Below are 27,211 nucleotides of genomic sequence, written 5' to 3'. Positions count from 1 at the left end.
ATAATATCATAAGGTGAAAAGCAAGTGGATTTCTTAAGCCTAAAAAGCATCTGGAAATGACCTTCACTTTGAAATCTAATTTTGCTGTATGCATGTTAATTATACCAATAAGAGAAACAACATAAAAAATGTCAACCCTTGAAATTACAGGTGTGATATTAAAACTAATGTGAGGTCAGATTACTTCAAAAAATATAATAACAAAAAATTCTTTACCTCAGTGATGCTTAAAAAAAAAAAAAAGAATGGTAACAGGAAGATCCTAAACAGAGGTCATTGTCAAAAGAATTCCTGCTGGGAAGGAAGTTTTAAGGGAGGGCCTCTCTGGCATTTTCTTGAATAGTTGACAATAACCAGCTGGCCAAAACTAAACTGATTTTATGGAAGTTCTTTTGTCTCCTATTTTGCAACGGGAGACAATTTTCCCATGGTCATGTGCCGATCAAACATTTTGGTTTTTATAAAATGCAATGCCACATCAAAGTTACCCTAGTTGACAGTTGTCTAAATAATAACCTATAAAGTTGTCAAATGATCTATTAAGCTTACAATGTAATTTTCAGTTTTAATTTTTATTTAATAGGCTATAAACATTAAGAGAAAAATGATCATCACCATTATTACTATTTTTAAATCATTTACAATTAGGGCAGAATATCATGAAGAATTTACACTGTTCAGAGTGGTTCCCACAAACCCATAAAGTTGAATTTACTAGATGGAAATGGTTTTCTAATTACAGCGTATGTCCCACTTCCTTTGAATGTACTTGTCCACTGTCACGACAAAGTGACCAGAGGAATTAAATCTGTTTCTGGTTGTAAGTTTAGAGCATCCGAAGACCATCTCTACAACTGTATGTTCCCCACATCCTTTTTTAGAATGGGAGTGTGAATTTAGAAAATAAATGTACTGTGATAATCACGTAGTTAATTATAATCTGCCTCTTATTTACTTTGGGATTAGACAATGTAAGAACCCCAGGTTTTGTGGCTCTGTGTCTGTTTTATTGTTCTGAATATTGAGGTACCCTAGTACTTGTAAACGTCTTTTGGTTTAAAAGACTGAACGTGTGGTGGACTCATCAACGTGATGCTACACAAGAACAAAAAGAAAGACTCACTGTTATGCAACAACACGGAGGAATTTCAGAGAGACTGTGTTAAACAAAAGAAGCCAGACACGAAAGAGTATATATGGTATACTTCAACCCACGAGAAGTTCAAGAACAGGCACCCATGGTTATGAGTTAACCCATGGTGATGAGACGCAGAATAGCGCTCGTCTCTGGGTGGGAGGGTTGACTGGGAAGGGTCAGGAGGAGGTCTTCTGCGATGCTGGAAGTGTTCTATACTTTTTTCTTTGCATTTCTTTTTTTTCCCTCCGGCTTTATGGAGCTATGATTGACATAAGATTTTTTCCAGCTTTATTGAGCTATAATGGACACATAAGGAAATGTTCTGGATCTGGAACGTTTGTGCTCTATTCAGCTGTACACACAGGATTAATGGACTCTACTACATGTATTTTATACTTCAATTAAGAGCAGACCGTGGCTGAGCGGTTAAGTTCGTACGCTCTGGCTTCGGCGGCCCAGGGATTCTCCGGTTTGGATCCTGGGTGTGGACATGGCATTGCTCATTAGGCCATGCTGAGGCGGCATCCCACATGCCACCACTAGAAGGACCCACAACTAAAATATACAACTACATACTGGGGGGCTTTGGGGAGAAGGAAAAATAAAAAATAAAAAAAAAATAAAAAATCTAAAAAAAAAATCTGCAATGAGTAAAACAACTAAAAAAAAAAAAAAAAAGAGCAGTCCTTCCTTCTCACTTTAGAACTCCCCAGGGCCCCTGGCTAGCTTTCTTAGGGCCTATTTCAGCCCCTAGAGCCACAGCGGACTGAGACTTCCACAGGAGGGAGTACTCAGATCTCTTGAGAAGTCTTCCCTAATAGAAGTGGCAGCTAGGGAGGGTGGCAGGCAAGGTCTCACCAGGAGGGACCTCTTGGGTCCTCAGTGTGTCAAGTCTTCCAGGTAATGAGCTGAGGTGGGAATTCTGAACAATCACTTAGTAACTGCCCCTGAACTGAGTTACCTCTTCAGAGTACATAGCCCAGGGCTTCCAGTGTGCCTTGGCCCACTGGTGCGCTGAGAACGGTTGTAGGTGTGCCAAGATGCAGGGCGCCCCCTCCTGCCCAGAGCGGCTTTATCCACTTAACCGTGCGCCCACCAGTACTACCATTTTCTATGTGTGCATAATATGAAAAAGTTACCAAGTTTTGGCCTGAACCACTGCTTCTCAAAAAAAGTTGTTTTAGTCAAATACCAGCAATAGCAAAGGAAAGTACAGTTGTGTCATTGAAGGACGATCTCCAGGCGCAGTTTGAAGTGATTTGTGGCAGCAGTAAGTTTCTTTAAAGCCTGTTATATCTTAAAAATCCACACAAACTTTGCATTCTTTCTGAATATATTCATATAATGTAAAAAAGTCATGTTCTCCCCTCTGCCTTATTCCCATCCCCCAATCTTAAAGTAATACTGACACTCTAGGAAGAAGTTTGTCCTGTGAACTTGTGGCCTCCCTGGCACAAGGCTGCATGCCCCTCGGGTGCTTGGACGCTGGTTTGAGACTCACAAGCTTGAAGGATTCCCAGGGAAAGGTTTCCTTGTCTGCACGTGTGCTCTTACACAGTCACTTCAGCTAGATACGGCAGTGACATCCCGGGAAAAGGTAACATTCCACTTTAGATTGTTTGGTCCATGTGTCATTTTTGGCATTAAATGGCCCAAGGTGGGCCCAGGACCATCTCTGAGAAGTGGAGGGCAAGCTCATATGGAATCTCGTTCATGAACATTCTGTCTCCAAAACGAATATCAGCCTGCTGACCTCTGTCTATCTCCACAGTCCTCTCTCTGTGCATCACTGCAACAGCCTCCCCACTTCCACTCTGCCCTCTATGATCCACTTCCCAAAATGAGGCCAAAGAAGTCCTTTTAAAAATGCTGATCAGGTCATAATTCCTTCTTTAAATCTTCATGGAATGACTTGGGATAAAAATCCTGGCAGGATGGCAAGTTGGTTAAGAGCACACACTACACCTAGGTGCCTCCCCCTACATTTTCTAGTTGCATTAACCTGGGCACACTAATTAATATCTCCGTGCCTCAGTTTCCTCATCTGTACAAGGGGAATAATCACATCTACACCCCTGTTGCTGTGGGGATTACATGAGTTAATAAACACAGAGTGCTTAGAACAACGCAGGCACGTGGTAAGTACAAACGCCTGGTCACCCCTGTCGCATCATTTCTATTGTGAGACTCTGCATGGAGTGGCTGCTGCTTCTCTCCCCCACCTTGTCTGGAGCCATTCTGTCTTGCATGCCCTGCTCCAGTGACACAGACTTTTTAGGGGTATTTCTTTTGCCTGGAACAGTCTACTTCTGGCTCTCGTGTGCCAGCTCCTTTCCAGCTTTCCATTCTCAGCGGGACTGTCACCTGTCAGAGGGGACCACCTGAGCACACCTGTAATTGGGATCTTCCCTCTTCCTCTCCTTACAATGTCCTGTGGGTAATGTGTCAACACTTTTCTCAATTTTGAAATTAGGCATACACGGTTTGACACTGTTACTGCCTGACTGCCTGGTGCCACATGGCTAGCTTTTTGAGAGTAGGGAAGTTGTCCATTTTGCTTAGCATTGTCAACCCAGTGGCTGGCACAGTGCTTGGCAGAAATACATATGTGAAATGAATAAATATATGTTTCCATGTCATTATTCCACCCCACTCCTCATTCTGATGTATCTCCCCTGCCAGCTCCACACAAGCATCTTTACAGCAATGAAGAGATTGAAATGAATATCAAGTGAAGTCTGAAAAGAATTCTTAAAAATACCAGAATGTAGGTTTTTAAGATGTGGGTATACTAAAGGTGGGAAGAGACTATGCTCTGAGGTGATGGGGCATTTGTAGTCTGGTGAAGTGTGGGAACCTCAAGGGTGTTTGCGTATGTGTGTGTGCATGTGTGTGTGTGTTGTACCAGCTGGCAAAGCAGCTCGTCTTATCCCATGTCAGCGGCCCACTGGATCGCTACATGTTCTGGTAGAGTACAGTGTTTTGTCTATGTTGGCTCAATTGGGTCAGCCTCTTGTAGGCTCTCCTGGGTCCATTCGGAGGTTTTTGCCATACAGCCCCAGACCCTAGTGTGCAGTGAATCTGGCTGAGGACCAGATTGGTGAAGGCACAGCAATGCCGGAGAAGGTCAAGAACAGGAGGCCACTGCAGTGCGAACCTCAGCTGCAAGGAACAGCAAGAGGGCCTCCCCCATGGGGCTCTTCAAAGCAGAAAAGAGTTTGAGGGTGGGTGGGAAAGGACACTGAAGAGGAATTTCACAGACCTTACAACTTTCCCACCATGGCCTTATCGAAGGAGAAAACTTTTAAAAAGTTTTTTTCCCTCTCTGTTCCTGGAGGAAGACATTTTATAAAATGAGATTTGTAAAGTAATCTATTTAATTCAGGGCAATGTCTGGATTTGTACCTCTATTCCTCGTGGTGGGCTGACTGCTGACAATATTTTGGAAGAGGCTGGAAGCAAGACAAAACAAAATAGGCATTGTCCCCAAAGGGCTTTAGATGTCAGGCATCAAACGCCCCGGAACAAAGCACCCGGCTCAGCCTTGCTTCCTCTGACTTGCTTCTCACAGCCACACAGGCATGGTCACAATTTCCCGTCTGCAGCTTCCCGTGTACTCCCAGGAAAGTCCCGAGTGACACACCCGTTTGCCAGACCCCACAGGCCGCAGCGGCTCGTTAGGGGCTTGGCGTGGCCTGCAGTGTAAAATGTCTAACGAGACATTCCGGAGCTGCTGGGAGGGCGAGATTCTCCCCTGGGCTCTCTAAATAGCTTCTGAGGCTTTAAGAACAAAAGCCCCACAGAGCCTCTGACTGGCAACTGCTGTGGCTAATTTTATTTTCATCAGGCAAGGCCCAAGGCAGGGACGCCCGAAAGCGATTGTGAAAGGAGCATTTTTCGTTTTTCCTTCAGCAGTGAGTCACAACAGAAACTCTGAAATGGCTCCAACTTAGACTCTTTGGAGGGTAGAGAAAGAGAAAGAGGAGACAGAGAGAGAACTACACCAAGCAGGGGTGACCTCCAAATGGGCGATCCGTACTGAAAGTAGGTAACTGCCGTTATAAGTTGCAGGGAAGAAAGCGACACCAGAAAATGAACTCTGACGGTGGGCGGCACTTGGGGAGTCACTTTGCACACACTCTGTCTTATTAAATTCTGACAATAGAGGTGGAGTGTTTTTATCCCCCTTTGGTAGGAAACTGAGGCTCCATGCACTCAGCTTGCCCAGATCACACAGCCAACAAGTAGAGGACACAGGCTGTAAATCCTGGTCTGTCTGATCCTCAAGTCCCTGCTCCTCCTGCTAGACCTTGCTGTTTCCATAAAGATCAAGCTGGAGGAAGTTTCCAAGAACCAAAAAGACTGAGAACTAATTACTGAGCAGTTGCTATCGCCAAGCACCACGCAGGGCGCTGCATTTCTGGGGGCTCCAGTGGGCTAGCACCTTATTTTTCGGTGCTAGTTGAAGGGACCTATTGGAACATGACTCTTGATAATTTTAAATAATCATCCAAATTATTTAGCTGTATTTTAAAGGTATCTCTAGGCTGTTTTAAAGATAATAAGGTATATTGGCATCTCATCTTATTGCTTTTTCAATTCTTTCCTCTAACTTCATTGAGTTAAGGCCCCTAATTATCCTGATTTTCATAACCTCCATCCTTCCTAATGCATTTTTTCCAGTCTCCTTACTTTCTATTTTTATTTTCTTTTAGTATTAATCTCTTTTTAAAATCATTTTCCCTAGAAAGTCATTTTTGGAAAGTTTTGTTTGTTTTTGTCATAGACATGAATAATTATATATCCCATTGTAACAAAAGGGGAAGGCTAGAGAAAATGACAGATGAGGGGAAAGCAGAAATAATAAATATAGGGTCAATATCATTTTCTGAACCAAAGATGACTTTTCTATACAAATTACAGAATGAGTCAGGTATAGACTGGACTACATGGTCCATAGTGTCCAAAATTGGGATAGTGTAACAAATTTGAATAATAACTGTCAAATGCCATCCTACGCCTGCTGATTGGGCTGTTGTAGTACATCTTATCTGGAAAATCCTACTTGTAAATCACACGGTGGTTTGTTTATTCCTGACAGTTACAACACAACCACAAACATTACATTATAATTCTACCACACAGGATGGTTAAGCTTTTAAATTAAAGCTATAGCTATACAACAATTGGAAACTGTTTCCTTAAGAATAATATCTTTCCTTTCAGCCATACAAATTGAGAGGCAAAAACATTTCCACCAACTCTGACACAATGTCAAATTCTTTAGATATCAATATATCGTAATATAAAACTTACCTTTAGATGCTTCCCAGCATACAAAAGAATCTATTAAAGACAAGCCTTGTTTATAATAAAACGTAGTTAACTCCAGCCAATCAGCATCAAGTGTACTAATCACAGATCCTTTTCTTGTTACTTTCATTGACAGGATGCCTTCCTGATAGGTCCAGCAGTTTGATTCATCATCAAAAACATTGAAGACTATATACAACTTGTTATCTGAGAAGGGGCATTTAGAAGGAAGAAAAAAGAGGAAAACCATAATTGTGCTGAAAGAATTAAAAAAATTGTTTTTATTAATCACAACTTCAAACATGTAAAGAAGCATAGATAATAATAAAATGACCCACTACTCAGCTTTATTAAACGTTGACATTGTGCCATGTTGCTTCAGATTTTTTCAAGGAAATGAAAAGTGGATGTATTTGAGGTTCAATGAGTAGTCTTCCCTCATCCTATTCTCCAGAAATAGTTACTATAATGAATTTGGTGTTTATCATTCTCATGCAAGTCTTTATTCTTTAAAAACACATTTATATACCCATAAATGATATACGTTTTACAGTTTAAAAAACTTTTAAAAAATGATATCATACTGTATATATTAACCTATAACTTGATTTTCTTGTTCAGCATTATGTTTTGAAGCGTAATTAACACATATAGCTCTTATTCGTTTAGTTTAACTGGTACATAGTATTCCAGTTTACTCTTCTCCTGTTGATGGACACAAACATTATTTTCAAATTTTGGTTATGACAGACATTATTCATGTCTCCTTGGACAAATACGTGAGAATGACTCTAGAATATACACTTAGACATGGAATCTCTGGGTAATTCATCTTCTACTTTACTATAAGTTGGCAAATTCTTAACTTGCAGGGTCTATGAACCCACATCTATGGGTGTGTTTTAGGAAGTCTAACACCACTCATATTACAGATAAAAGTGTTTGAGTGTGTGTGTTATGTGCATTTTTCTGGGTTGAGTCTCCATGGATTTCACCAGCGTCTTCAAGAGGTATTTTCTGTGTGTCTCCCCCACACTCCCACACCCAAAGTTAACAATCACTGCTGTATAAAAGTTATTAACAAGTATATGATTTAAAAATAAATGATTTGGAAAGTGGAACCTAAAGATTGGTGATTAAATTAACTAGGTGGCATACTAGAAGGACTGGAAATAGACTCCTGATCTAATCAAAGTCTGGATGGGAACCAGCAGGAGCTTGAAGGTAGCAGTGGGTGGAAGACTGCAAATAGCTGTCTGACCACAGCTCCAACAATTCTTGTTCACTTTACACTCCCAAAGTTTGTACACTGCAGGAAAATCAGGGTGGTCGTTAGCTAGGGAACTGATGAAAAATGGGAGGGTGGTGGTGGTGAGGGCAGGTGAGATGGGAAATGCTCCTGGTTCTTTCTGAAGGAGACTGTGCTGGCCATGGTCAAATGTCTCTGCCTATATAGGATGTTGAGCACATCTCACCACAACCCAGGAAGCCAGTGCCATGGGCATGTGCAGCTTCAGCACCAACACTGATCAAAGGATCAGTAAATAGTAGCTAACTTAATACACAGTATACTGTGTGCCAGGCACTGGGCTCAGTGCTTTATGGACATCTCTTATCTACTTCTCACAACAACTCCCTTTCCATCAAGAAACTCAGGCAGTGTGACTGCAGAGCGCTTAACTCTAAGGTGTACGTAGTCTTTGATTTTCTCTAATAGTGCTTTTTAAAGCATGCCTGTAAAGGTATCAGAAAACTTTGAACAGTCCAAAATACATGAAAAAATACTCTCGATTTCTTGGGAAGATTTGCTGGTTGGCAAAGAAGAATAAAACTATTGTTTAAAGTTATTTTAGGATGCAGGCACTATTGTTATACTAATTATTTCATGATGATGTGCATTTTCATATTCTAATTGATGATCAAAGAAAGCCAATTAACTTCAAAGGTGAAAACCATCCATGAAATGGGAAAGGCCAAAACTAAAATTCTCACACACTGTTTATAAGGACAAACATAAATCAAAAAGCTTTATTTATACAATCACTGTGTTGGTACACATGCCCAGCCTCCATTTTACAGGGGAGCTGGTGAATGACTAAATGGAAACCAATTTTCAACACATGGTTTCATTATGTGGATGGCAGTGAATGACCATGCCAGGGACAACCTTTTGAAAAACTGCCCTGCCTTATTTCTGGCTGTAATAATTTTTTAAAAATCACGACAAGTTTATATTAATGTATTCAGTCTTTATAATCTTTAGAAATTTACTCTGCCTCATATTTCTAAAAAAACTTCAAAAATGTATTTTTGCTAAATTTAAATTAATACATATTCTAGTTCTACTCATCTTGACTATTACCTTCTCCCTTTCTTGATTTAGAGGAACCAGGGCTTCCATCTCGTTCCATTTGACACTGTCCACTTTCATGATGAAGTTCTTCCTCAATTCCACTTTCAGACGATTGCCCACTTAACGTTCCTTCATTCCAGCTTTTGCAGTTTTCGTCTGAACTGTGTCTCACATCTAGTGTTGATTCTACGTCTCCATCGTGGTTGGTTCCGTTGCAGAGTTTAAGTGGTGGATAATGCTGTGATAGGAATCCAACAAATTTCATTCCTCGTTTAGCAGCTACATTAATCTGAGGTATAAAAGGAGATGGTAGAACAAAATGTAAAATTCATTTACATTGATTACTTTATCAATTCACCTTTAGGCTTATCAAGGAAATCCATTAGAGGAAGGAATAAATCGGATCAGTAACTGAAGACCCATTCATAAACAAATTAATAACCTCCAACATAGCACTACTCCTAAGACTATGTCACACTACTATCATAATTTCTTCAAAGAGAAATTATGTTTAGAATACATTTTAGAAATTATGAAAACAGGAATCATATTTTTCTTCAAAGTTTTACTATTTGAGAAGAACTAATAATTCTATAGCATGATTTTTGCAGACCTGTTAAGAACGGTCTCTCCTGTTGAAGTAAAATTAAAAACTATTCCAAGAAATCCTCAAAAATAACCTTACCAAATACATCTTAATTAATAAAAAAGAGACATTAATTTAGAAGCAAAAAACATACAGCATTGTTTGCTTGATGGGGGTAAAGAAAGATGTTAAAAGTCTAATCCTTGACAAATGTGTAGGTATAATGCATAAGCCCAGTTCATGCTACCACTTGTAGGAAGCTTCCTGGTCTGCTTACATCTTGATGACATTGTCTCCCATCTGGGCCAAATGCACGTGATGAGATCCAGTCCTTCCCGTTAAAGACTAGGCCTCAGAAGCACATGATTTAGTGCCCGTGAAATAATCTGAGGCCGTAAGAGTGGTTACTTTCACACCTACCGCTTTTCCCTTTCTCTTCTTTTGCTTCGTTTCTTTGTTCTTTCTGTGGCCATGTCTTTCTTCTCTGTTTAAAATGGCAACTCTTTTGAGGGCAGAGTCTGTGTCCTATTCATTTTTGTATTGTGATGTTTTGTACCTATATGTGCTCTATCCGTACTTGTTAAATAAGTTAAAATGAAGAAATAGCAATGTCTTTTATAGGGTGACTGTTTTAAACATTTAAATTAAATGTTTTAAGCGTTACGTGGGAGGGGAAGAAAGAGTTATGACGGAGGTTGCAAATGCAAACACCTGTAGTCAGAAATGAAATGGAATGAAAAAGCCAGGAAGAACTGAGCAACGTCCAATCAAAGGGGGCAGCGCCCTCCGCTGCAGCGGACGAGGAGGAGAGTTCTGAGGAGGACAGAGGGTGTGGGTGTTTAGAGCTAGGACAAAGGACTATGCCAATACAGTATCATTTCCTCCTACGAATTAAGATATTGAAATTGTAACAATGCACAAAGCCTCAAAAATAACCACAAATTGTCCTTTAGATAAGGTGTCCTGGGAGAGGAGAGGGAGGTGGTAAAGAGGCATGGCATTCTGCAGGTGGAGACGAGTACATTTATTGCCATTGCTTTCTCTATGTCTTATGAGTTGATTTGGGTAAAAAAGTGCAGGAGGTTTTTTCTACTACTGGAACGTTTTATCTGGAAAAGTCTAGTAACAAATAGAGTATCAATGTTTTTCCATTTTTTTTTTTAAGATTTTTATTTTTATTTTCCTTTTTCTCCCCAAAGCCCCCCAGTACATAGTTGTATATTCTTCATTGTGGGTTCTTCTAGATGTGGCATGTGGGACGCTGCCTCAGTGTGGCTTGATGAGCAGTGCCATGTCCGCGCCCAGGATTTGAACCAACGAAACACTGGGCCGCCTGCAGCGGAGCGCGCGAACTTAACCACTCGGCCACGGGGCCAGCCCCAATGTTTTTCCATTTTTTAAGTTGGAAGATTGATATTTTTTAATGTTATTTTTATTTAAAAATCCTGGGAAAAACACTTGTAAACCTAATTTTAAAAATAGAGCAAAGATTGATATAATATTAAAATGACAAAATCTAGCTGTTCAAGAATCAACTCTTTATCTAAGGCAGCCATTCAAAAATAACATGCGACATTCATCTTTTGCTCTGTTCACACATAATTTCAGATACTTCATGTGCTGTGTTTCCTGAAGCTTTTCTCTCCATGAAATAACCCCATTACTCTTATTGCTGAAATAACAGTACCTTCCTGTTTAAATAGATTTTCAGCTGTGTCCAGGAAGTCAAATGCAAAACAAGGGCTCTGATGGTGATCTATTAAGACTAAATTAATAGTTATATTTTTGCTTTCAAAAGAAATTTTCTGGAGTGAATTTATTCCCAGAAAAAAAATAGAAATTTCCCAGAATAGGAGTAGTAAACAGTATGTGTACCTTGTTTATAAAAATCTAGTCTCAAAGACTGTTCCTGAAAAACCGTGTTGAATGGTGACTTTATACCCAAATAGGAAATATCATTAGGAGTTATAACTGGCTACATACAAACCAGAGATAATCCTACCTGGTCACTTAAAGCTTGGGAACAACAATGGAAACAGTGACTGCGTTTCATAGTTTCTTACTTGCAAGGAAATGCCTTAGGTTTTTGGCTGTACTCATTTAAATAAAAGCTAAAACCTTAAAAGAATGTCAACACAACTAAAAAAAACTTTCACCATAAAATCCAATCAATTTAGAATACTTATGAATGTCCATTTTTTTCTTGGTCTTAATCACTATACACACAGTGTTCAATTTTTCATTAAGTTTCTGTTAAGTTACGTTATATAGACTTGTCTATCTTGACACTGTAGTTGTCGCGTTTAACGCCCATAAAGTACTCCATGGACTCGTATAGCATTGCCTCCTCAGTTTTCCAATTATTGAGAATTTGGCCTCTTATTCACTGTTGATTAAAATGTCTTTGTATAAAAATGACTTTTCCCCTTTTCAATTAATTTCTTGGAATAGATTCCTAAAGGGACAATTACTGGTTCACAAAATAAGATGGGATTTATGATTTTTATTAACAAAGTGATATTCAAGAATACTGTACTAATTTATTACAACATCAGCTGTAATATATGAAAGTTTTCTTAAAGCTCTTCCAACACTGGATTTAATACTTTCAGTTTAATTTCTCAATTAATACTGGTGAAGTATTAATTCTCAGTTTTTATTTATGTTAAAAATTACTAGTTAGGTTGAGCCTTTTGCCAAACGTCTCTTTATTATTTGTGTTTCCTTTGGTATTAGCTGTCCATGGATCCTGTCTGTCCATTCAAGACTAAACATCATTCTCAGGCATTTGTACTCATTTCCCATATATGCTGAAAATGAAGGTCCCATGGGACACATGTTTTGCAGAGTCCCCCTGATTCTATTCTCTTAAGCTTAGTTTTCTTAGTATATAAATTGTATTTATAAACTCGAACTCAAATGCCTCAATCTATTTAAAATATAATATGTCTACTTTTTCATTTTCTTTCACATTTTTTATACTTAAAAAAAAATTACCTCTTGGTCTCATTTGTACTGTGTGGAGTCCATTTCTACAGAAAACTCCCACGCTTCCAGCAGCACCCCTTAAGTAATGGTTCTTCCCCCCATTTACTTCATCAGGTTTGTAATGAAACTTCTTATATGTGTATAAATTTATTTCTGGCATTTCCACTTTGTTTTGTTGGCCTGTATTTCTGTTTTGAACTCTGTATGATTCGGTATACCAAATTGTGCTTCAATATATTTTAAATTCTAATAGAATAAGTCATTTATCATCTCCCTGTTCTTTTTTTTTTTTTATTAATGTTATGATAGATTACAACCTTGTGAGATTTCAGTTGTACATTTTTGTTAGTCACGTTGTGGGTGCACCACTTCCCCCTTTGTGCCCTCCCCCCACCCCCCCTTTTCCCTGGTAACCACCGATCAGATCTCCTTATCAATATACTAACTTCCACCTATGAGTGGAGTCATATAGAGTTTGTCTTTCTCTGACTGGCTTATTTCGCTTAACATCTCCCTGTTCTTTTTAACGTAAGAAAGGGAATTAATGAGGAAGAAATACCAAATATTTCTCAATATCCCATGAAAAAATGTACACGTTTCGTACCTTTTCTATCAGTTCTTTTGCTCCATCGTTTGTTTGAGTCTCATAAGTTAGAGGACATTCGTCAATCACAAGCCTTGGGCGTCTCTGTCCGCTGGGTGCTGCCGAATGCTTCGGGCTGTAAGAGAGAGTATGTTGAGGGTTGGAAGCCAATTGTTGATTTTCAGCTAATATGCTCATGTGAAAACGAATATGCAACTCACAAACAAGGTCAAGGCAATCATTTTTTTGTTATTGCAAGCCTAATGGTTGTCTTCTTGTGTAAAAATACCAGAACAACAGCAATTTCTATTAATTTAAATTTCCTCAATTTAAACCTCTATTAATTTAATTTCTAATTTAATATGAAAGAAAAACTTCACATCTGTTGTTTTAATAAAAGTTAGGGGAAATGATTTTAGATCACTATTATACCTCATTATTGTACAAAAGCCCAAGTAAAAATCCTATTTCAATGCAGATAAATATCGTCTTTTTTCTTTTTCTTCTTTTCACCCTTGGCTTCTTCTTAGCCTTGTCAGGGCACCGAGAAGTCTGTCTGAAGTCTGTTTGTAATTAGGACATCCGTGTTACCGCTGTGGGACAAACGGCACGTTTCCTCAGTACTGCTTGAACCAGGGAGGATCTGACGGGGCATCACTGTGGAAGCTGAAGCCCATACTCCCCCTCCAGACGTCACCCAGTGTCCCTGAAGGCACACCCGGGATTTTTTAAAGCCCTGTCTTTTTTTCAATTTTCCCATTTTCTCTCTTTTCCTCTTATTTCACTTTTTCCTTCTCTGCTTAGCCCTTTGAGAGTTAAAGTCATTGATTATTAGTCCATCACTATAAGGAGAAAACACAGTTTTTACCCGGGTCTTTGAGATGGTTTTAATACAGTTGAAGAGTTGTGTAAAAAAATTTAATGTGTTAATCAAAGACATTGGTCTAGTTATTTTCATTCTTCATTGGAAAGAGCAACAGTATTTTAAAAACAGTCAAACTTACAAGCTAGGCTGGCAAAATGGTTGCAGTGTTGTTTGGGAAAGCAGCTATTAAAAAAGGTTTAAAAAATAAACCAAAATGGATGGCTTTTACATCCTATTTTTTGGAAAAAGCTGATAAGAGGTCTATCCAATTGGTGAGAACTTGGCATGTAGACCTTTCTGCTATAAAAGTTTTAGAAGGTAGAGATAGTTTCTGTTGCTACTATTAATAAAACAACGTAGCACAGTTCAAAAGAACGCTCAGTGAAAGTGGACTCATTGGCCCAGGCAGCTGTCTTAGGCCAGTGATAAGACTTGCAGCTAACTGCTACCCCCTCCCCTGTGGAAGCTGCCAGGAGCTTCCACGGGTTTCTGGAGTCAATTGTCCGTTCTCCTTGTTCATTGACATCCTCACCTAGGGTCTGTTTGTCTGGAAGGCGCTAAAACCAATGAGGAGCTTTAAGGAAGGTGTAAGTTTCCTTCTCTCAATCCAGGTTCAATTGCTGGAAAATGTGCCTGAAACCAAAATCCCTAATTATCCTTTATTCTCCATCGCTTTGTTCAAAGTCTCTTTTCTTTCAGCCAAAGAAAACCGTCACTCTCAACAGCTTCTCAGTGTGTCTATCTTCTTGAGCACCAGGCTTACCTTAATTTCAAGCGCGATAGGACCGCCCTGTACAGGTAACTGGCAGGTAGGTGTTTTCGCTGCCCAACAGGTTGTATAACCGGATGAATAGCCCCAACAATATATCCTTTAAGATAGTAGTCTTCCACTTTTGTAACTATATCCAGAATTGAATTTATCTTGATGACTTCTGGGTTTGGTGAAGCTGAAACATCAAAAGCAAAGAGCAATTTGCATAGTCACAAAATTGAATTATACATTATTTCTAGCTACATGTGATAATACAAATGAATAGAAAACATCTCTATCTGATTTCATCTCCAATAAAGTTACACTAACATGTATTATACATTTTCTAAATTTTGGGAAAAAGCAAAAATAACCTTATGAGCTGGTAGATATATAATATTATCAATATGTCAAAGTAGAAATACATGCCATAATATATATTTTTTCAATTAAGGCAGCTTTATTTTTTAGGATTTCATTTGAGTGACTATATTTCCATTAATAGATATTGAAGACATCCATAAGAGAAACAATATTAAGTTGAAGAGCTAATTGATTTATGATTCTGAACAAGATGAAATGCTTAATTAAAGAACAAAATTCATACAAGTCTAAAAATTAAAAATGGCAGAAATTGTATTTATTAAGCAAGAATTGTCAAGTGCTTTCTTATTTGCAATTACACTTCAAAAGCACTGTGTTCTAAGTTTCTCTGGGAAACTAAAAATATGATTTGTTATGGCACTTATATAAATGCTCAAGTAAAAGAATTCAAAAGTAAAGCTATCCAGAAGTCCGTTTTAATAAGTAAAAATTCCAAATGTAGAGGAAGTTTAAATGCAAATTTGATGTGCAGTTGAACTGCTCCTTTGAAGCAGGCCAAATCTGTAGAGAGTATGGAAAAGTACAACCTGTACAGTTTTTAGTACAAGGAAAGGGGTGTGTTATTTGGGAAAATGTTCTTAATGTTCCAGCAGTATTAATTTAAAAAACAACTTTATTTTCTGTAACAATATGTCTCTTTTTCTGGAAAACAATCAAGAATTAATATCTAAAAACAGACCTGCCAATTGGATTATCTTTTGAGTAACAAAACATATGAAATTAATTCCAGGTACGGGCAGCGCTGACTGTTGACCCCCTGTCAGTGTGGTCAGTGGAGTCCAGCAAAGAACGGCGGCTAATGGCCTGAATACAGGAAGGAGGTTAAGAAGCAGACGAGGAGGAAGGAGCAGAGGAAATCCCCACATCCTCTTACATTAATGGAAAAGAAATCCACATTAGTGGGTATTCGTGCCAACTTCTCAAAGGAAAAAAAGTGGTCAATAGGAAAGTTATATAAACCAAGACGAATCCATTTCCTCAAGCTTTCATCCTCTTTTGTATTTAGGCTAATCTATTTACAATATATTTTCTTCATCATTATGAATAGGAATAAAAACAAAGAGAAGGATCCTGGACTTTGAAGAAACAGCTGGGTTTCATTGCAAAACAGGCTAGTTCTGTCTGGGTGTGCGGCAATCCCTCTGTGATTCATTTGGTTTTACTTTTTTTAGTATTTTAACTCCAACCCTGATTTCCAAACAAAGGAACTGAAAAACTATAAAATAGAATAAACTGTTAAGACTAAGGAATGAAACACAACCTAAACTTACTTTTAGAACTATATACTGATCCCACAAAATTTTAAAGAAAATTGCAGTCTTTTTTTCCCCATAAAAGTAGCTTTGCTTTATATTTTTTTCTACTTTTCTTTTTGATTGGGGTAACATTGGTTTATAACATTATATAAATTTCAGGTGTACATCACTATATTAAGATTTCTGTGTAGATTACATCATGTTCACCACCCAAAGACTAATTAGCATTCATTACCATATACATGTGCCTAATCACCTTTCACCCTCTGCCCTCCACCCTTCCCCTCTGGTAACCACCAATCCAATCTCTGTCTCTATGTGTTTGTTTGTTGTTGTTTTTAGCTTCTATTTATAAGTGAGATCACGCGGTATTTGACCTTCTCCCTCTGTCTTATTTTGCTTAGCATAATACCCTCAAGGTCCATCCATATTGTTGCAAATGGCAAGATTTCGTCTGTTTTATATAGCTGAGTAGTATTCCATTATGTATATATATCACATCTTCTTTATCCATTCGTCCCTTGATGGGCACCTAGGTTGCTTCCAAGTCTTGGCTATAGTGTATAATGCTGCAACGAACATAAGGGTGAGTATATCTTTACGCATTTATGTTTTCATGATCTTTGGATAAATACTCAGCAGTGGAACAGCTGGATCATATGGTAATTGTATTCTTAATTTTTTGAGGAATCTCCATACTGTTTTCCATAGTGGCTGCATCAGTTTGCACTCCCACCAGCAGTGTACGAGAGTTCCCTTTTCTCCACATCCTCTCCAACACTTTTTATTTCCTGTCTTGTTAATTACAGGCATTGTCACGGGCATGAGGTGATATCTCATTGTAGTTTTGATTTGTATTTCCCTGATAATTAGTTATGTTGAGTATCTTTTCATGTGTCTGTTGGCTATCTGTATATCTTCTTTGGAGAAATGTCTGTTCAGATCTTTTGCCCATTTTTTAATTGGGTTGTTAGATTTTTGTTGTTAAGATGTATGAGTATGTATGAGTTTTTTATATATTTTGGATAATAACCCCTTATCAGATACACGGTTTGCAAATATCTTCTACCAATTTTTAGGTTGTCTTTTGTTTTGTTGATGATTTCCTTTGCTGTGTAGAAGCTTTTTAGTTTGATGTAGTCCCATTTGTTTTATTTTTTCTTTTCTTTCCCTTGCCAGGTCAGACATGGTACTTGAAAATATGCTGCTAAGACCAATATCAGAGTGTGCTGCCTATGTTTTCTTCTAGAATTTTCATGGTGTCAGGTCTTACATTCAAGTCTTTAATCCATTTTGACTTAATTTTTGTATATGGTGTAAGATAATGATCTACTTTCATTCTTTTGCATGTTGCTGTCCGGTTTTCGCAACACCATTTATTGAAGAGACTTTCTTTTCTCCATTGTATGTTCTTGGCTCCCTTCTCAAAAATTAGCTGTCCACAGATGTGTGGGTTGATTTCTAACCTCTCGATTCTGTTCCATTGATCTGTGTGTGTGTTTTTGTGCCAGTACCATGCTGTTTTGGTTACTCTGGCTTTGTAGTATATTTTGAAATCAGGGAGTGTGACGTCTCCAGTTTGTTCTTTTTCTTCAAGGTTCCTTTCACTATTCAGTGTCTTTTGTTGTTCCGTATAAATTTTAGAATTCTTTGTTCTAGTTCTGTTAAAAAGTCATTGGAGGGGCCAGCCTGGTAGTGTAGTGGTTAAATTCATGCACTCTCCTATAACGGCCCCAGGGTTCACAGATTGGGATCCTATGCACTGTTCATCAAGCTGTGCTGTGGTGGCATCCCATATACAAAATAGAAGAAAACTGGCACAAATGTTAGCTCAGTGACAATCTTCCTCACCAAAACAACAACAAAAAAGTCATTGGATCTTAGATTGGGATTGCACTGAATCTGTAGATTGCTTAGGATGTATGGACATTTTCTATGTTAATTCTTCCAATCCAAGAGCACAGAATACCCTTCCATTCCTTTGTGTCTTTTTCAATTTCTTTTAACAATATTTTATAGTTTTCAGTGTACAGGTCTTTCAGCTCTTTGGTTAAATTTATTCCTAGGTATTTTATTCTTTTTGTTGCAATTATAAATGGAATTGTATTCTTAACTTCTCTTTCTGCTACTTCATTGTTAGTATATAAAAACACAAGTGAGGGGCTAGCCCGGTGGTATAGTGGTTAAGTTCACACACTCTGTTTTGGTGGCCTGGGGTTTGCCCGTTCAGATCCCAGGCATGGACCTACACACTGCTCATCAAGCCATGCTGTGGCAGTGTCCCATATACAAAGTAGAGGAAGATTGGCATAGATGTTAGCTCAGGGACCATCTTCCTCAAGCAAACAGGCAAGGATTGGATTAGCTCAGGGTTAGTTACAGGGCCAAACTTCCTCACACACACACACACACAAAAGCAACTGATTTGTGTATGTTGATTGTGTATCCTGCAACTTTACCATATTCATTTATTATTTCTAAAAGTTTTTTGGTGGATTCTTTTAGGGTTTCCAAAAGTAAAATCATGTCATCTGCTAGTAGTGACAGTTTTACTTCTTTCTTTCCAATTTGGATTGTTTTTGTTTCTTTTTCTCGCCTGATTGCTCTGGCTAGGACTTCTAATACTATGTTAAATAAGAGTGGTGAAAGAGGGCATCCTTGTCTGGTTCCTGATCTTAAAGGGACAGCTTTCAGTTTTTTGCTATTGAGAATGGTATTAGCTGTGGGTTTGTCATATATGGCCTTTATTATGTTGAGGTACTTTCATTCTATACCCATTTTATTCAGAGTTTTTATCATAAATGGATGCTGTATCTTGTCAAATGCTTTCTCTGCATCTGTTGAGATGATCACGTGATTTTTATTCTTCATTTTGTTAATGTGGTGTATCACATTGATTGATTTCTGGATGTTGAACCACCCCTGCATCCCTGGAATAAATACCACTTGATCATGGTGTATGATCCTTTTAATGTGTTGTATTCGACTTGCTAGTAGAAAACTGCAGTCTTTTAATGCATATCATTGCTTATAGTAGAAAATGGAAATGCTTTAGCATGCTACAGAAGACTCTTCAAAGTCTGGTCTACGTATTCAGTCTTCACTCTTGTCATCCTTTTTCATGTACATCTTGCTTTGGCAGGCCTGAACTACTGGAGTTCACGAACCTGGCATCCTGTTTCATATCACCAGGACTTCATTTCCTTCCCTGTTCCCTGAACCTGAGTTAATCACCCCTTAATAAGGGCAAGGAACCTACCTTATTTCTCTTTCCCTGCCTAGCATTTTCCTTAGGTCATTATGTTAAGTTGAAAATACTGTTTATAAGAACTAAGAGGCAAAATTATTGCATAAAGGAGGGAAACCATCAAGATTAGCTAGCAGAAATAAAAAAGTTTAGCTTAGTAAACTCAGGACCAATTGTACAGGTCATGCAGGCCTTGTAGGAGAGAGACACCACAGGGAAAGAACACACAGGCGGTGTTGTGGAATTGTCACTGTTTTGACCATATAAGTGAAGGCGGTCAAGTACCGAGTGAGAATCCAACCAGGCAGAGTTCAAGGTCATATTCACTTCAGAAGGCTCCAGCTTCAGCCCTCACTTTATGTTCCTTAAGTTAATGATATTACAGTGAGAAAAACCACATGAAAAGTGAGGTAAAAAGTAGTAAGAGGTAGAGCTACATTGGGTATAATTAGCTGCATCTTGGGGTGAAATCTGGAGACAAATTTGGGAGAGGACTCTATCACAGGCCAAGAATGAGCCTGCGGCCTTGGGATCTGGATCCTATGGGCCTTGCTTCTCTTGCTGACTTGGTTGGAGTCACTGTGAGGCCCTATGCTGTCTAACCTAGTCTACTCTGGCACCGTTTCTTGGAAGGACACCCTAGAAATCAAGAAATCAGGGTTGGGAAAAGTCCCCTCTCCCGGAGCCTGGGTTAGTGTTCAGAGCAATTTAGGGAGCCTGATGCTCTGTTCTCCGCGATCTTGCCCCATCCCAGCGTGGAGCAATGCGGCAGCCAACACACAAAAGGCACTTAATGAGCTCAAAGCGGCACATAGAATATTTGAAAATATTTCAATTATTTTGTATTTTCACCAGATGCTCAGCAGTTAGTAACTAATATTATTTGACTATTTTAGCTCTATAATACCACCTTCATCATTAAAGATTATATGCTATCTGGAGATGGATACTGGTGGTGATTGTACAACAATGTGTATATACTGAATGCTTCTGAACTATACACTTAAAAATGGTTAAGATGGTTAAAATGGTTAAGATGGTAAATTTTGTTACATATATTTTACCACAATAAAAAAGGTTATATGTCAAAGATAATATATATTATACATGTACATGTTTAAATATATAATATATATTTATTTTAATTGTGGTAAAAAACTCATAACAAAATTTACCATCTTAAGCATTTTTAAGTGTGCAGTTCTCTATCTGGCTTATTTTGCTTAACATAATATCCTCAAGGTCCATCCAATGTTGTTGTGAATGGGATGAATTTATCCTTTTTAATGGCTGAGTAGTATTCCATTGTATATATACACCATATCTTCTTTATCCAGTCATCAGTTGATGGGCACTTAGGTTGCTTCCACATCTTGGCTATTGTGAATAACGCTGCAATGAACACAGGGGTGCATGGGTCTCTTTGAATTGCTGATTTCAAGTTTTTTGGATAGATACCCAGTAGTGGGATGGCTGGGTCATATGGTGTTTCTATTTTTAATTTTTTGAGAAATCTCCATACTGTTTTCCATAGTGGCTGCACCAGTTTGCATTCCCACCAGCAGTGTGTGAGGGTTCCTTTTTCTCCACAGTCTCTCCAACATTTGTTATTTTTCGTTTTGGTTATTTTAGCCATTCTAACGGGTATAAGGTGATATCTTAGTGTGGTTTTGATTTGCATTTCCCTAATGATCAGTAATGATGAGCATCTTTTCAAGTGCCTGTTGGCCATTTGTATATCTTCTTTGGAGAAATGTCTGTTCATATCCCCTGCCCATTTTTTGATTGGGTTGTTTGGTGTTTTGTTGTTGAGTTGTGTGAGTTCTTTATATATTATGGAGATTAACCCTTTGTCAGATATACAATTTGCAAATATTTTTTCCCAGTTGATGGGTTGTGTTTTTGTTTCAATCCTGTTTTCGCTTGCCTTGTAGAAGCTCTTCAGTCTGATGAAGTCTCATTTGTTTGTTCTTTCTATTGTTTCCCTTGTCTGAGAAGACATGGTGTCCAAAAAGATCCTTTTAAGACTGATGTCAAAGAGTGTACTGCCTATATTTTCTTCCAGAATTATTCTGGTTTCAGGTCTTACCTTTAAGTCTTTGATCCATTTTGAACTTATTTTTGTGAATGGCATAAAAGAATAGTCTATTTTCATTTTTTTACTTGTTGCTGTCCAGTTTTCCCAGCACCATTTGTTGAAGAGACTTGCTTTTCTCCATTGTATGACCTCAGCTCCTTTGTCGAAGATAAGCTGTCCATAGATGTGTGGTTTTATTTCAGGGCTTTCAATTCTGTTCCACTGACCTGTGAGTCTGTCTTTGTGCCAGTACCACATTGTTCTGATTACTCTAGCTTTGTAGTATATCTTGAAGTCAGGGATTGTGATGCCTCCATCTTTGTTCTTTTTTCTCAGGACTGCTTTAGCAATTCAGGGTCTTTTGTTGTCCCATAGATACTTTATATAAGTAGAATCATATAGTATTTGCCTTTTTGTGATTGGCTTATTTCACTTAGTATAATATCCTCACAGCTCATCCACGTTGCAGAATGTGACAGGATTTCCTTCTTTGTAAGGCTAAGATTCTGTTGTATGTATATACCACATTTTGTTTATCCATTAATCCATCAATGGACGTTTGAGTTGATTCCACTTCTTGGCTATTGTGAACAGTGCTGCTATGAATATGGATATACAAATAGCTCTTTGAGATCCTGCTTTCAATTCTTTTAGATATATACTAACAAGTGTGATTGCTAGATTATATGGTAATCCTATTTTTAATTATTTGAGGAATGACCATATTGCTTTCCATAGCAGCTACATTTCCATCAACAACACACAAGTGTTGTTTCAATTTCTCTACATCCTTGCCAACACTTCTTTTCTTTTTTTTTTTTTTCATAATAGCCATTCTAATGGGCATGAGATGATGTTTCACTATGGTTTTAATTTGCGTTTCCCAAATGATTAATGATGTTGAGCATATTCTCATATGCTTCTTGGCCATTAGTATATAATTTTTGGAGAAATGTTTATTCAAGGCTTTTGCCCATGTTTTAACTGGCTTTTTTTGTTGTTGTTGAGTTGTAGGAGTTCTTTATATATTATGGATATTTATTTTCTCCCATTCTGTAGGTTGACTTTCCACTCTGTAGATTGTGTCCTTTGATGTACAGAAGTTTTAAGTTTGATCTAGTCCCAGTTACCTATTTTTGCTTTGGTTGCCTATGCTTTTGGCGTCGTATCCAAAAATCATTGCCAAATCCAATGTCATGAAGCTTTCCCCCTATGTTTTCTTCTGGGAGTTTTACAGTTTTAGGTCTTATGTTTATATCAAAGACATTTTTAAAGTACAATGGCATCTGTTTTATTGGTTTAAGAGGTATGCTATGCCTTCTTCTTCAAAAATGATGCCGAAAAATACAGAACTTTGATACTTTCCTAGTTGTTTTACATGATTATCTTAGTACTCTGCAAAATGAAAACTTAAAAATTTGTGAAGGTGTAAAGAATTTTAAAGCTTATTGAAAAAATACTATTTACTTGACAAATGTGAAATACAAAAGTACATCAATTGCAGCTGAAGACAAATACACGAGTAGAGATGAGCATTTCATTTTTGTGAAAGTGTGTCTTTGTAAATTACAAAATTCAATACAAGAATGAGGGATGTGCATGGGGCCGGCCCCATGGCCCAGTGGTTAAGTTTGCATGCTCCACTGCAGCAGCCTACTGTTTTGCTGGTTCGGATCCTGGGTGCAGACCTAGTACCACTCATCAAGCCACGCTGAGGTGGCATCCCACATGGCACAACTAGAAGGACCCACAACTAAAATATACATCCACGTACTGGGGGGCTTTGGGGAGAAGAAGGAAAAGTTAAAAAAATAAAATCTTAAAAAAGAAAAGAATAAGGGATGTGCCTGGGTTGGAAGTCTGTCCTGGCATTTTGATCATTATTGTAGGCCAGGTGATAATTACAGAGAGTATCACTACCTGCGTAAGCTGGTTGCTTTTCCATCTGGCCTGACTAAACAATTCTGAGGGCTTGAGGTTTTAGTCCACAGACCGTTCAAGGATCACTTGAAGAAAAAATACGTCCTCGTTGTTGTCTGAAAACTTTCCATTGGTAACCTCTGGCAATTCAAGAAAGCCCCATTCTCAAACTTGCACAATGGGTGTCAGGTCCTTGGAAGAAAAGTCGGGCACTCTTTCAAGAAATGTGGCATTGCCAATACTTTTGAGAGCCAAGAGGAGAAACTCATGTGGAAAAATGGGGACACGAGGGCTCTGAGTCTGAAAGTGATTCAGAAGAATTGGATCCGGAGTGTGAAGATGTTTTAGGAATATCTTTATTTCACTTAATTTTCCTTCTTTATGTATGTAAGAGAGAGATAGAAGGCAAAATTTATGTTTCAAAATGTCTGAAAGAACTTTCACTATTTGTACAAAATAGAATTACTAAAAGATAAGAAATTAGTGAGTCAGAGTTTAATTGATGCCTTTTTTCTTTCCAAGTGGTACATAAAGTAGTGGTGTGCTTCACAATCAATGGTGTTTTGGAGTCAGGGAAAATTAGTTAATTACGTAGGAAAAAAGTGGTTGCAAATACATTGGCTAAGAGAATGAGGATTTGAAGAACTCTTGGTCTTGTGGTATAAATGTCCCAAAGTTAAAAAAAAAATCTGACAGGGGTAAACTCTTAGTTCTTTCCTTAAGTTCAAAACAGAGAATGAGAGAAATCTGATTGAATGTATGTTCATGTGGCGGGGGGAGTGGGAACCCTGGAGGCTCTGGCTGACCACAGACAAATGATGTAAGCAGTTAATCTAACCTGACCATGGGCCACCTGAATGGAAACTGCCCCCATAGGAAGGGGGCTCACTGAATTCCATGCTGAGCAGATCATCATGGTAAATTCCCTGCTTAGTTTTTTCTCTTTCACATTCATCACTACCTAGATAATAATCAGAATACACTAGTATGTTCACCTAATTATCTTATGTAATGTCTGCCTCCCTCACCAGAACAAGACTTCCATGGAGCCTGGGATATTCATGTCTTGCTCACCGCTGTATTGTTGTACCTAAAACAGTGCCTATGGCATTGATGCTCAATGTCAGTTGAATGAATAAGTGAATTTTGTTCAATTTAAGAGCCAAATTAGAGATGAGCTGGCATATGTTTATAAGAAAGTGTGTTCAGGACAGTGAGGGGTCTGAAGACCCTGACAGGTGTCCTTCAACTATGTGCCAAATAATAAGTGAGGAACAGGATGCCATCTGAATGTATTTTAAGGGGTGTCACACAGAAGAGGCTGGCAATTGAGGAGGTAGGTACACAGAGGAGTATTCACCCAAACTTTAGGAGGCAGGGCAGAATAGGACTGTGGAGTGCTCAGTTCTTTAAATATAATATAAAGATATACAGCAAAAAATCAGAGGTGAGAGAGATTTTTGTCCCACTTAACTGGAAAGCAGACTACCAGCAACCTCAAAAATCTAGTACTCAAATAACCACGCAACTTATAAAAAGAGTTCTTAAAAAGCCCATCCACTTTTTCTGTAAGAGAGGCATGAAGCCACCCTCAGCTCCCCTTTCTACCAAGTGTGGGTTGGACTTAAGTCTTCAAGCATACTTTCACAATTTTTGTCATAACTGAGTACCAGTTGCACTTTCATGTCCTTACTTTTTTTTTTTTGCTGAGGAAGATTAGCCCTGAGCTAACATCTGTTACCAATCTTCCTCTTTTCGCTTGAGGATTGTCCCTGAGCTAACATCTGTGCCAGTCTTCCTCTATTTTGTATGTGGGATGCTGCCACAGCATGGCTTGATGATTGGTGTGTAGGTCCGCACCCAGGATCTGGACCCGTGAACCCTTGGCTACCAAAGCAGAGCATGCAAACTTAATCACTACGCCACCAGGCTGGCCCCTTGAATTTTTTCTTTTAATTTTCATTTTAAACTTAAATTCATTTCATAAAGAATTTATATCTCTCATATAACCATAAAAACAGAATCACCACAAGTATAAAGTTGTCATACAATGAAAAGAAAACACTAATTAGATTCTAGCTAGGTATCGTTATCTGCCAAAGACTCTGAGTCACGCTCTGCTCTCTCTTTGTTGAAAAGGAAAATCAGCCATTCGAGAGATGTTGAAGATATAAAGAACTGAAAAGGGCACAACTTTCAGTCTGCGAGATCAATGTCATTTAATTCTGTGTGTACAACTTAAAAGCACCTCCTGTCCAATGCCAAGACATTTGGTGGAGGCTTGGAGACCCACTGGGGTAGAAGTAGCAAGGGTACAATGATAGCAGCAAAAGGGACAGGTGACATTAGAAGAAATAAAATGAATTATAAAACTAGACAAAAGAACTATAAAACCTTTACAGTCTGGGGTCACTTAAAGGGCTTTCCACACTTCATCAGCCAAAATCGATAATGATAATGAGATCATCCTGTCCATCTACTGTTTCAGAACACGGTTTTCAAAGGCAAAGTTATGCAACATGTTAAAAACAATCACCAAGAGGACAGCTATAAGAGAGTGACGTTGGGGCTTAGATGTTCCTGTTCAGGCAGAGAATATATTTCTAAGGAACACCTCGTTCTATGGTGATGTTAGAGAAATTTTGGTCAACGGAATAAATCCAGCTTTTCTGGTCTAATCCACATCCTTTTACTCTCAATAAAGTAAGGTTACTGTCTCCAGTCTCAGTGCAAAAGAAATGTTTATGCATGAAACACACATACTCACACACACATGGGAGTTCCGGGAGGAATGACAAACTGAGACATCCAGAAAAGTTACAAAGGGAGAAAAAAAATACTGAACATCCACACTAACAAGCCTAAGTTTATGTAAAGATCACGTTCATTTTGGGCCCAGTGCTCTAGATAAATTATTCAACCATCTCAAGTGTGCATGTTCTTCTATCAGGAGGTCTGTGTCTTTTGACAAATAGCACTCAGATTGATTTGACAATTATGGTAAGTGCTTAAAAAATACTTATGAAAGGACAAGCAGAATGAAAAATTAGATGTAACATCAACCTATTCCATTCAGAGCTCCAGGGTGCTCATGGAGCAGCGGGGTGGAAAGGAGACTCTGGACCATACTGCCCGCATCCAGATCCCTGCTCTGCCACTTGCCAGCCTGGCAGGGTGCTGTGCACCACGTGCCTCAGTTTCACCAACTGCAAAGTGAAAAGAATAATAGAATCCATCCACTAAGGTTGTTAGGAGGACTAAATAAGTTAATACTGGTTTCTAGAAAGTCTCTGGCCCGTAGTCTGTGCTACACAATTGTTGGCCACTTGTTAAATAAAATAAGGTCCACCTTGTGGAAAGAAAGGCAATAGACTATTCTCACTTAGAGCATTAGGCCCTGGAAGCAAATGGCCTGGGTTCAAATCATGGTTATGCCATTTCCTAGATCTGAAACAAGTTACTTTGCCTGAGACAGGGGTAATGATAGTACTAACTTCACAGAGTTGCTCTTACAGGAACTGTAAAACACCAGCCCAGTGCCTGGCACAAAGGAAACACTCAGACATCAGGGATGTGCCCGTCTGTTGGTGGTCCAGTTTGGAAAAGACAGTTTCAGGGTCTCAGAGACAAGTCACTGTTGGTTTAAAAAATCTCCAGAAAGAAGATGATTGTAGAGATATGGATTTATTCCAAAATCATGGTCTGGCTCCCAACCTGTAGCACTCTAGGTCAGAGGCCCCTAACTCATGC

At 38.5% G+C, this 27,211-nt stretch overlaps 1 protein-coding gene across 1 annotated transcript in view; it reads right to left on the bottom strand.

Annotated features, from left to right (window-relative positions):
* LOC124233513 (raftlin-2) overlaps positions 1-27,211 on the bottom strand; it is a 65,000-nt gene that overhangs the window by 28,034 nt on the left and 9,755 nt on the right. Inside the window, exons 2-5 of the mRNA XM_046650662.1 lie at positions 14,590-14,773; positions 12,983-13,097; positions 8,814-9,093; positions 6,455-6,658 (exon numbers count right to left, since the gene is read on the bottom strand). Coding sequence (XP_046506618.1) covers positions 6,455-6,658; positions 8,814-9,093; positions 12,983-13,097; positions 14,590-14,773 — 783 coding nt within the window. The remainder of the gene's footprint in view (positions 1-6,454; positions 6,659-8,813; positions 9,094-12,982; positions 13,098-14,589; positions 14,774-27,211) is intronic.

The sequence above is a fragment of the Equus quagga genome, unplaced genomic scaffold, assembly GCF_021613505.1.
Source record: "Equus quagga isolate Etosha38 unplaced genomic scaffold, UCLA_HA_Equagga_1.0 203_RagTag, whole genome shotgun sequence".
Classification (NCBI taxonomy): Eukaryota; Metazoa; Chordata; class Mammalia; order Perissodactyla; family Equidae; genus Equus; species Equus quagga.
The sequence above is the reverse complement of the archived record's forward strand: the minus strand, read 5'-3'. Positions and strand labels throughout refer to the sequence as shown.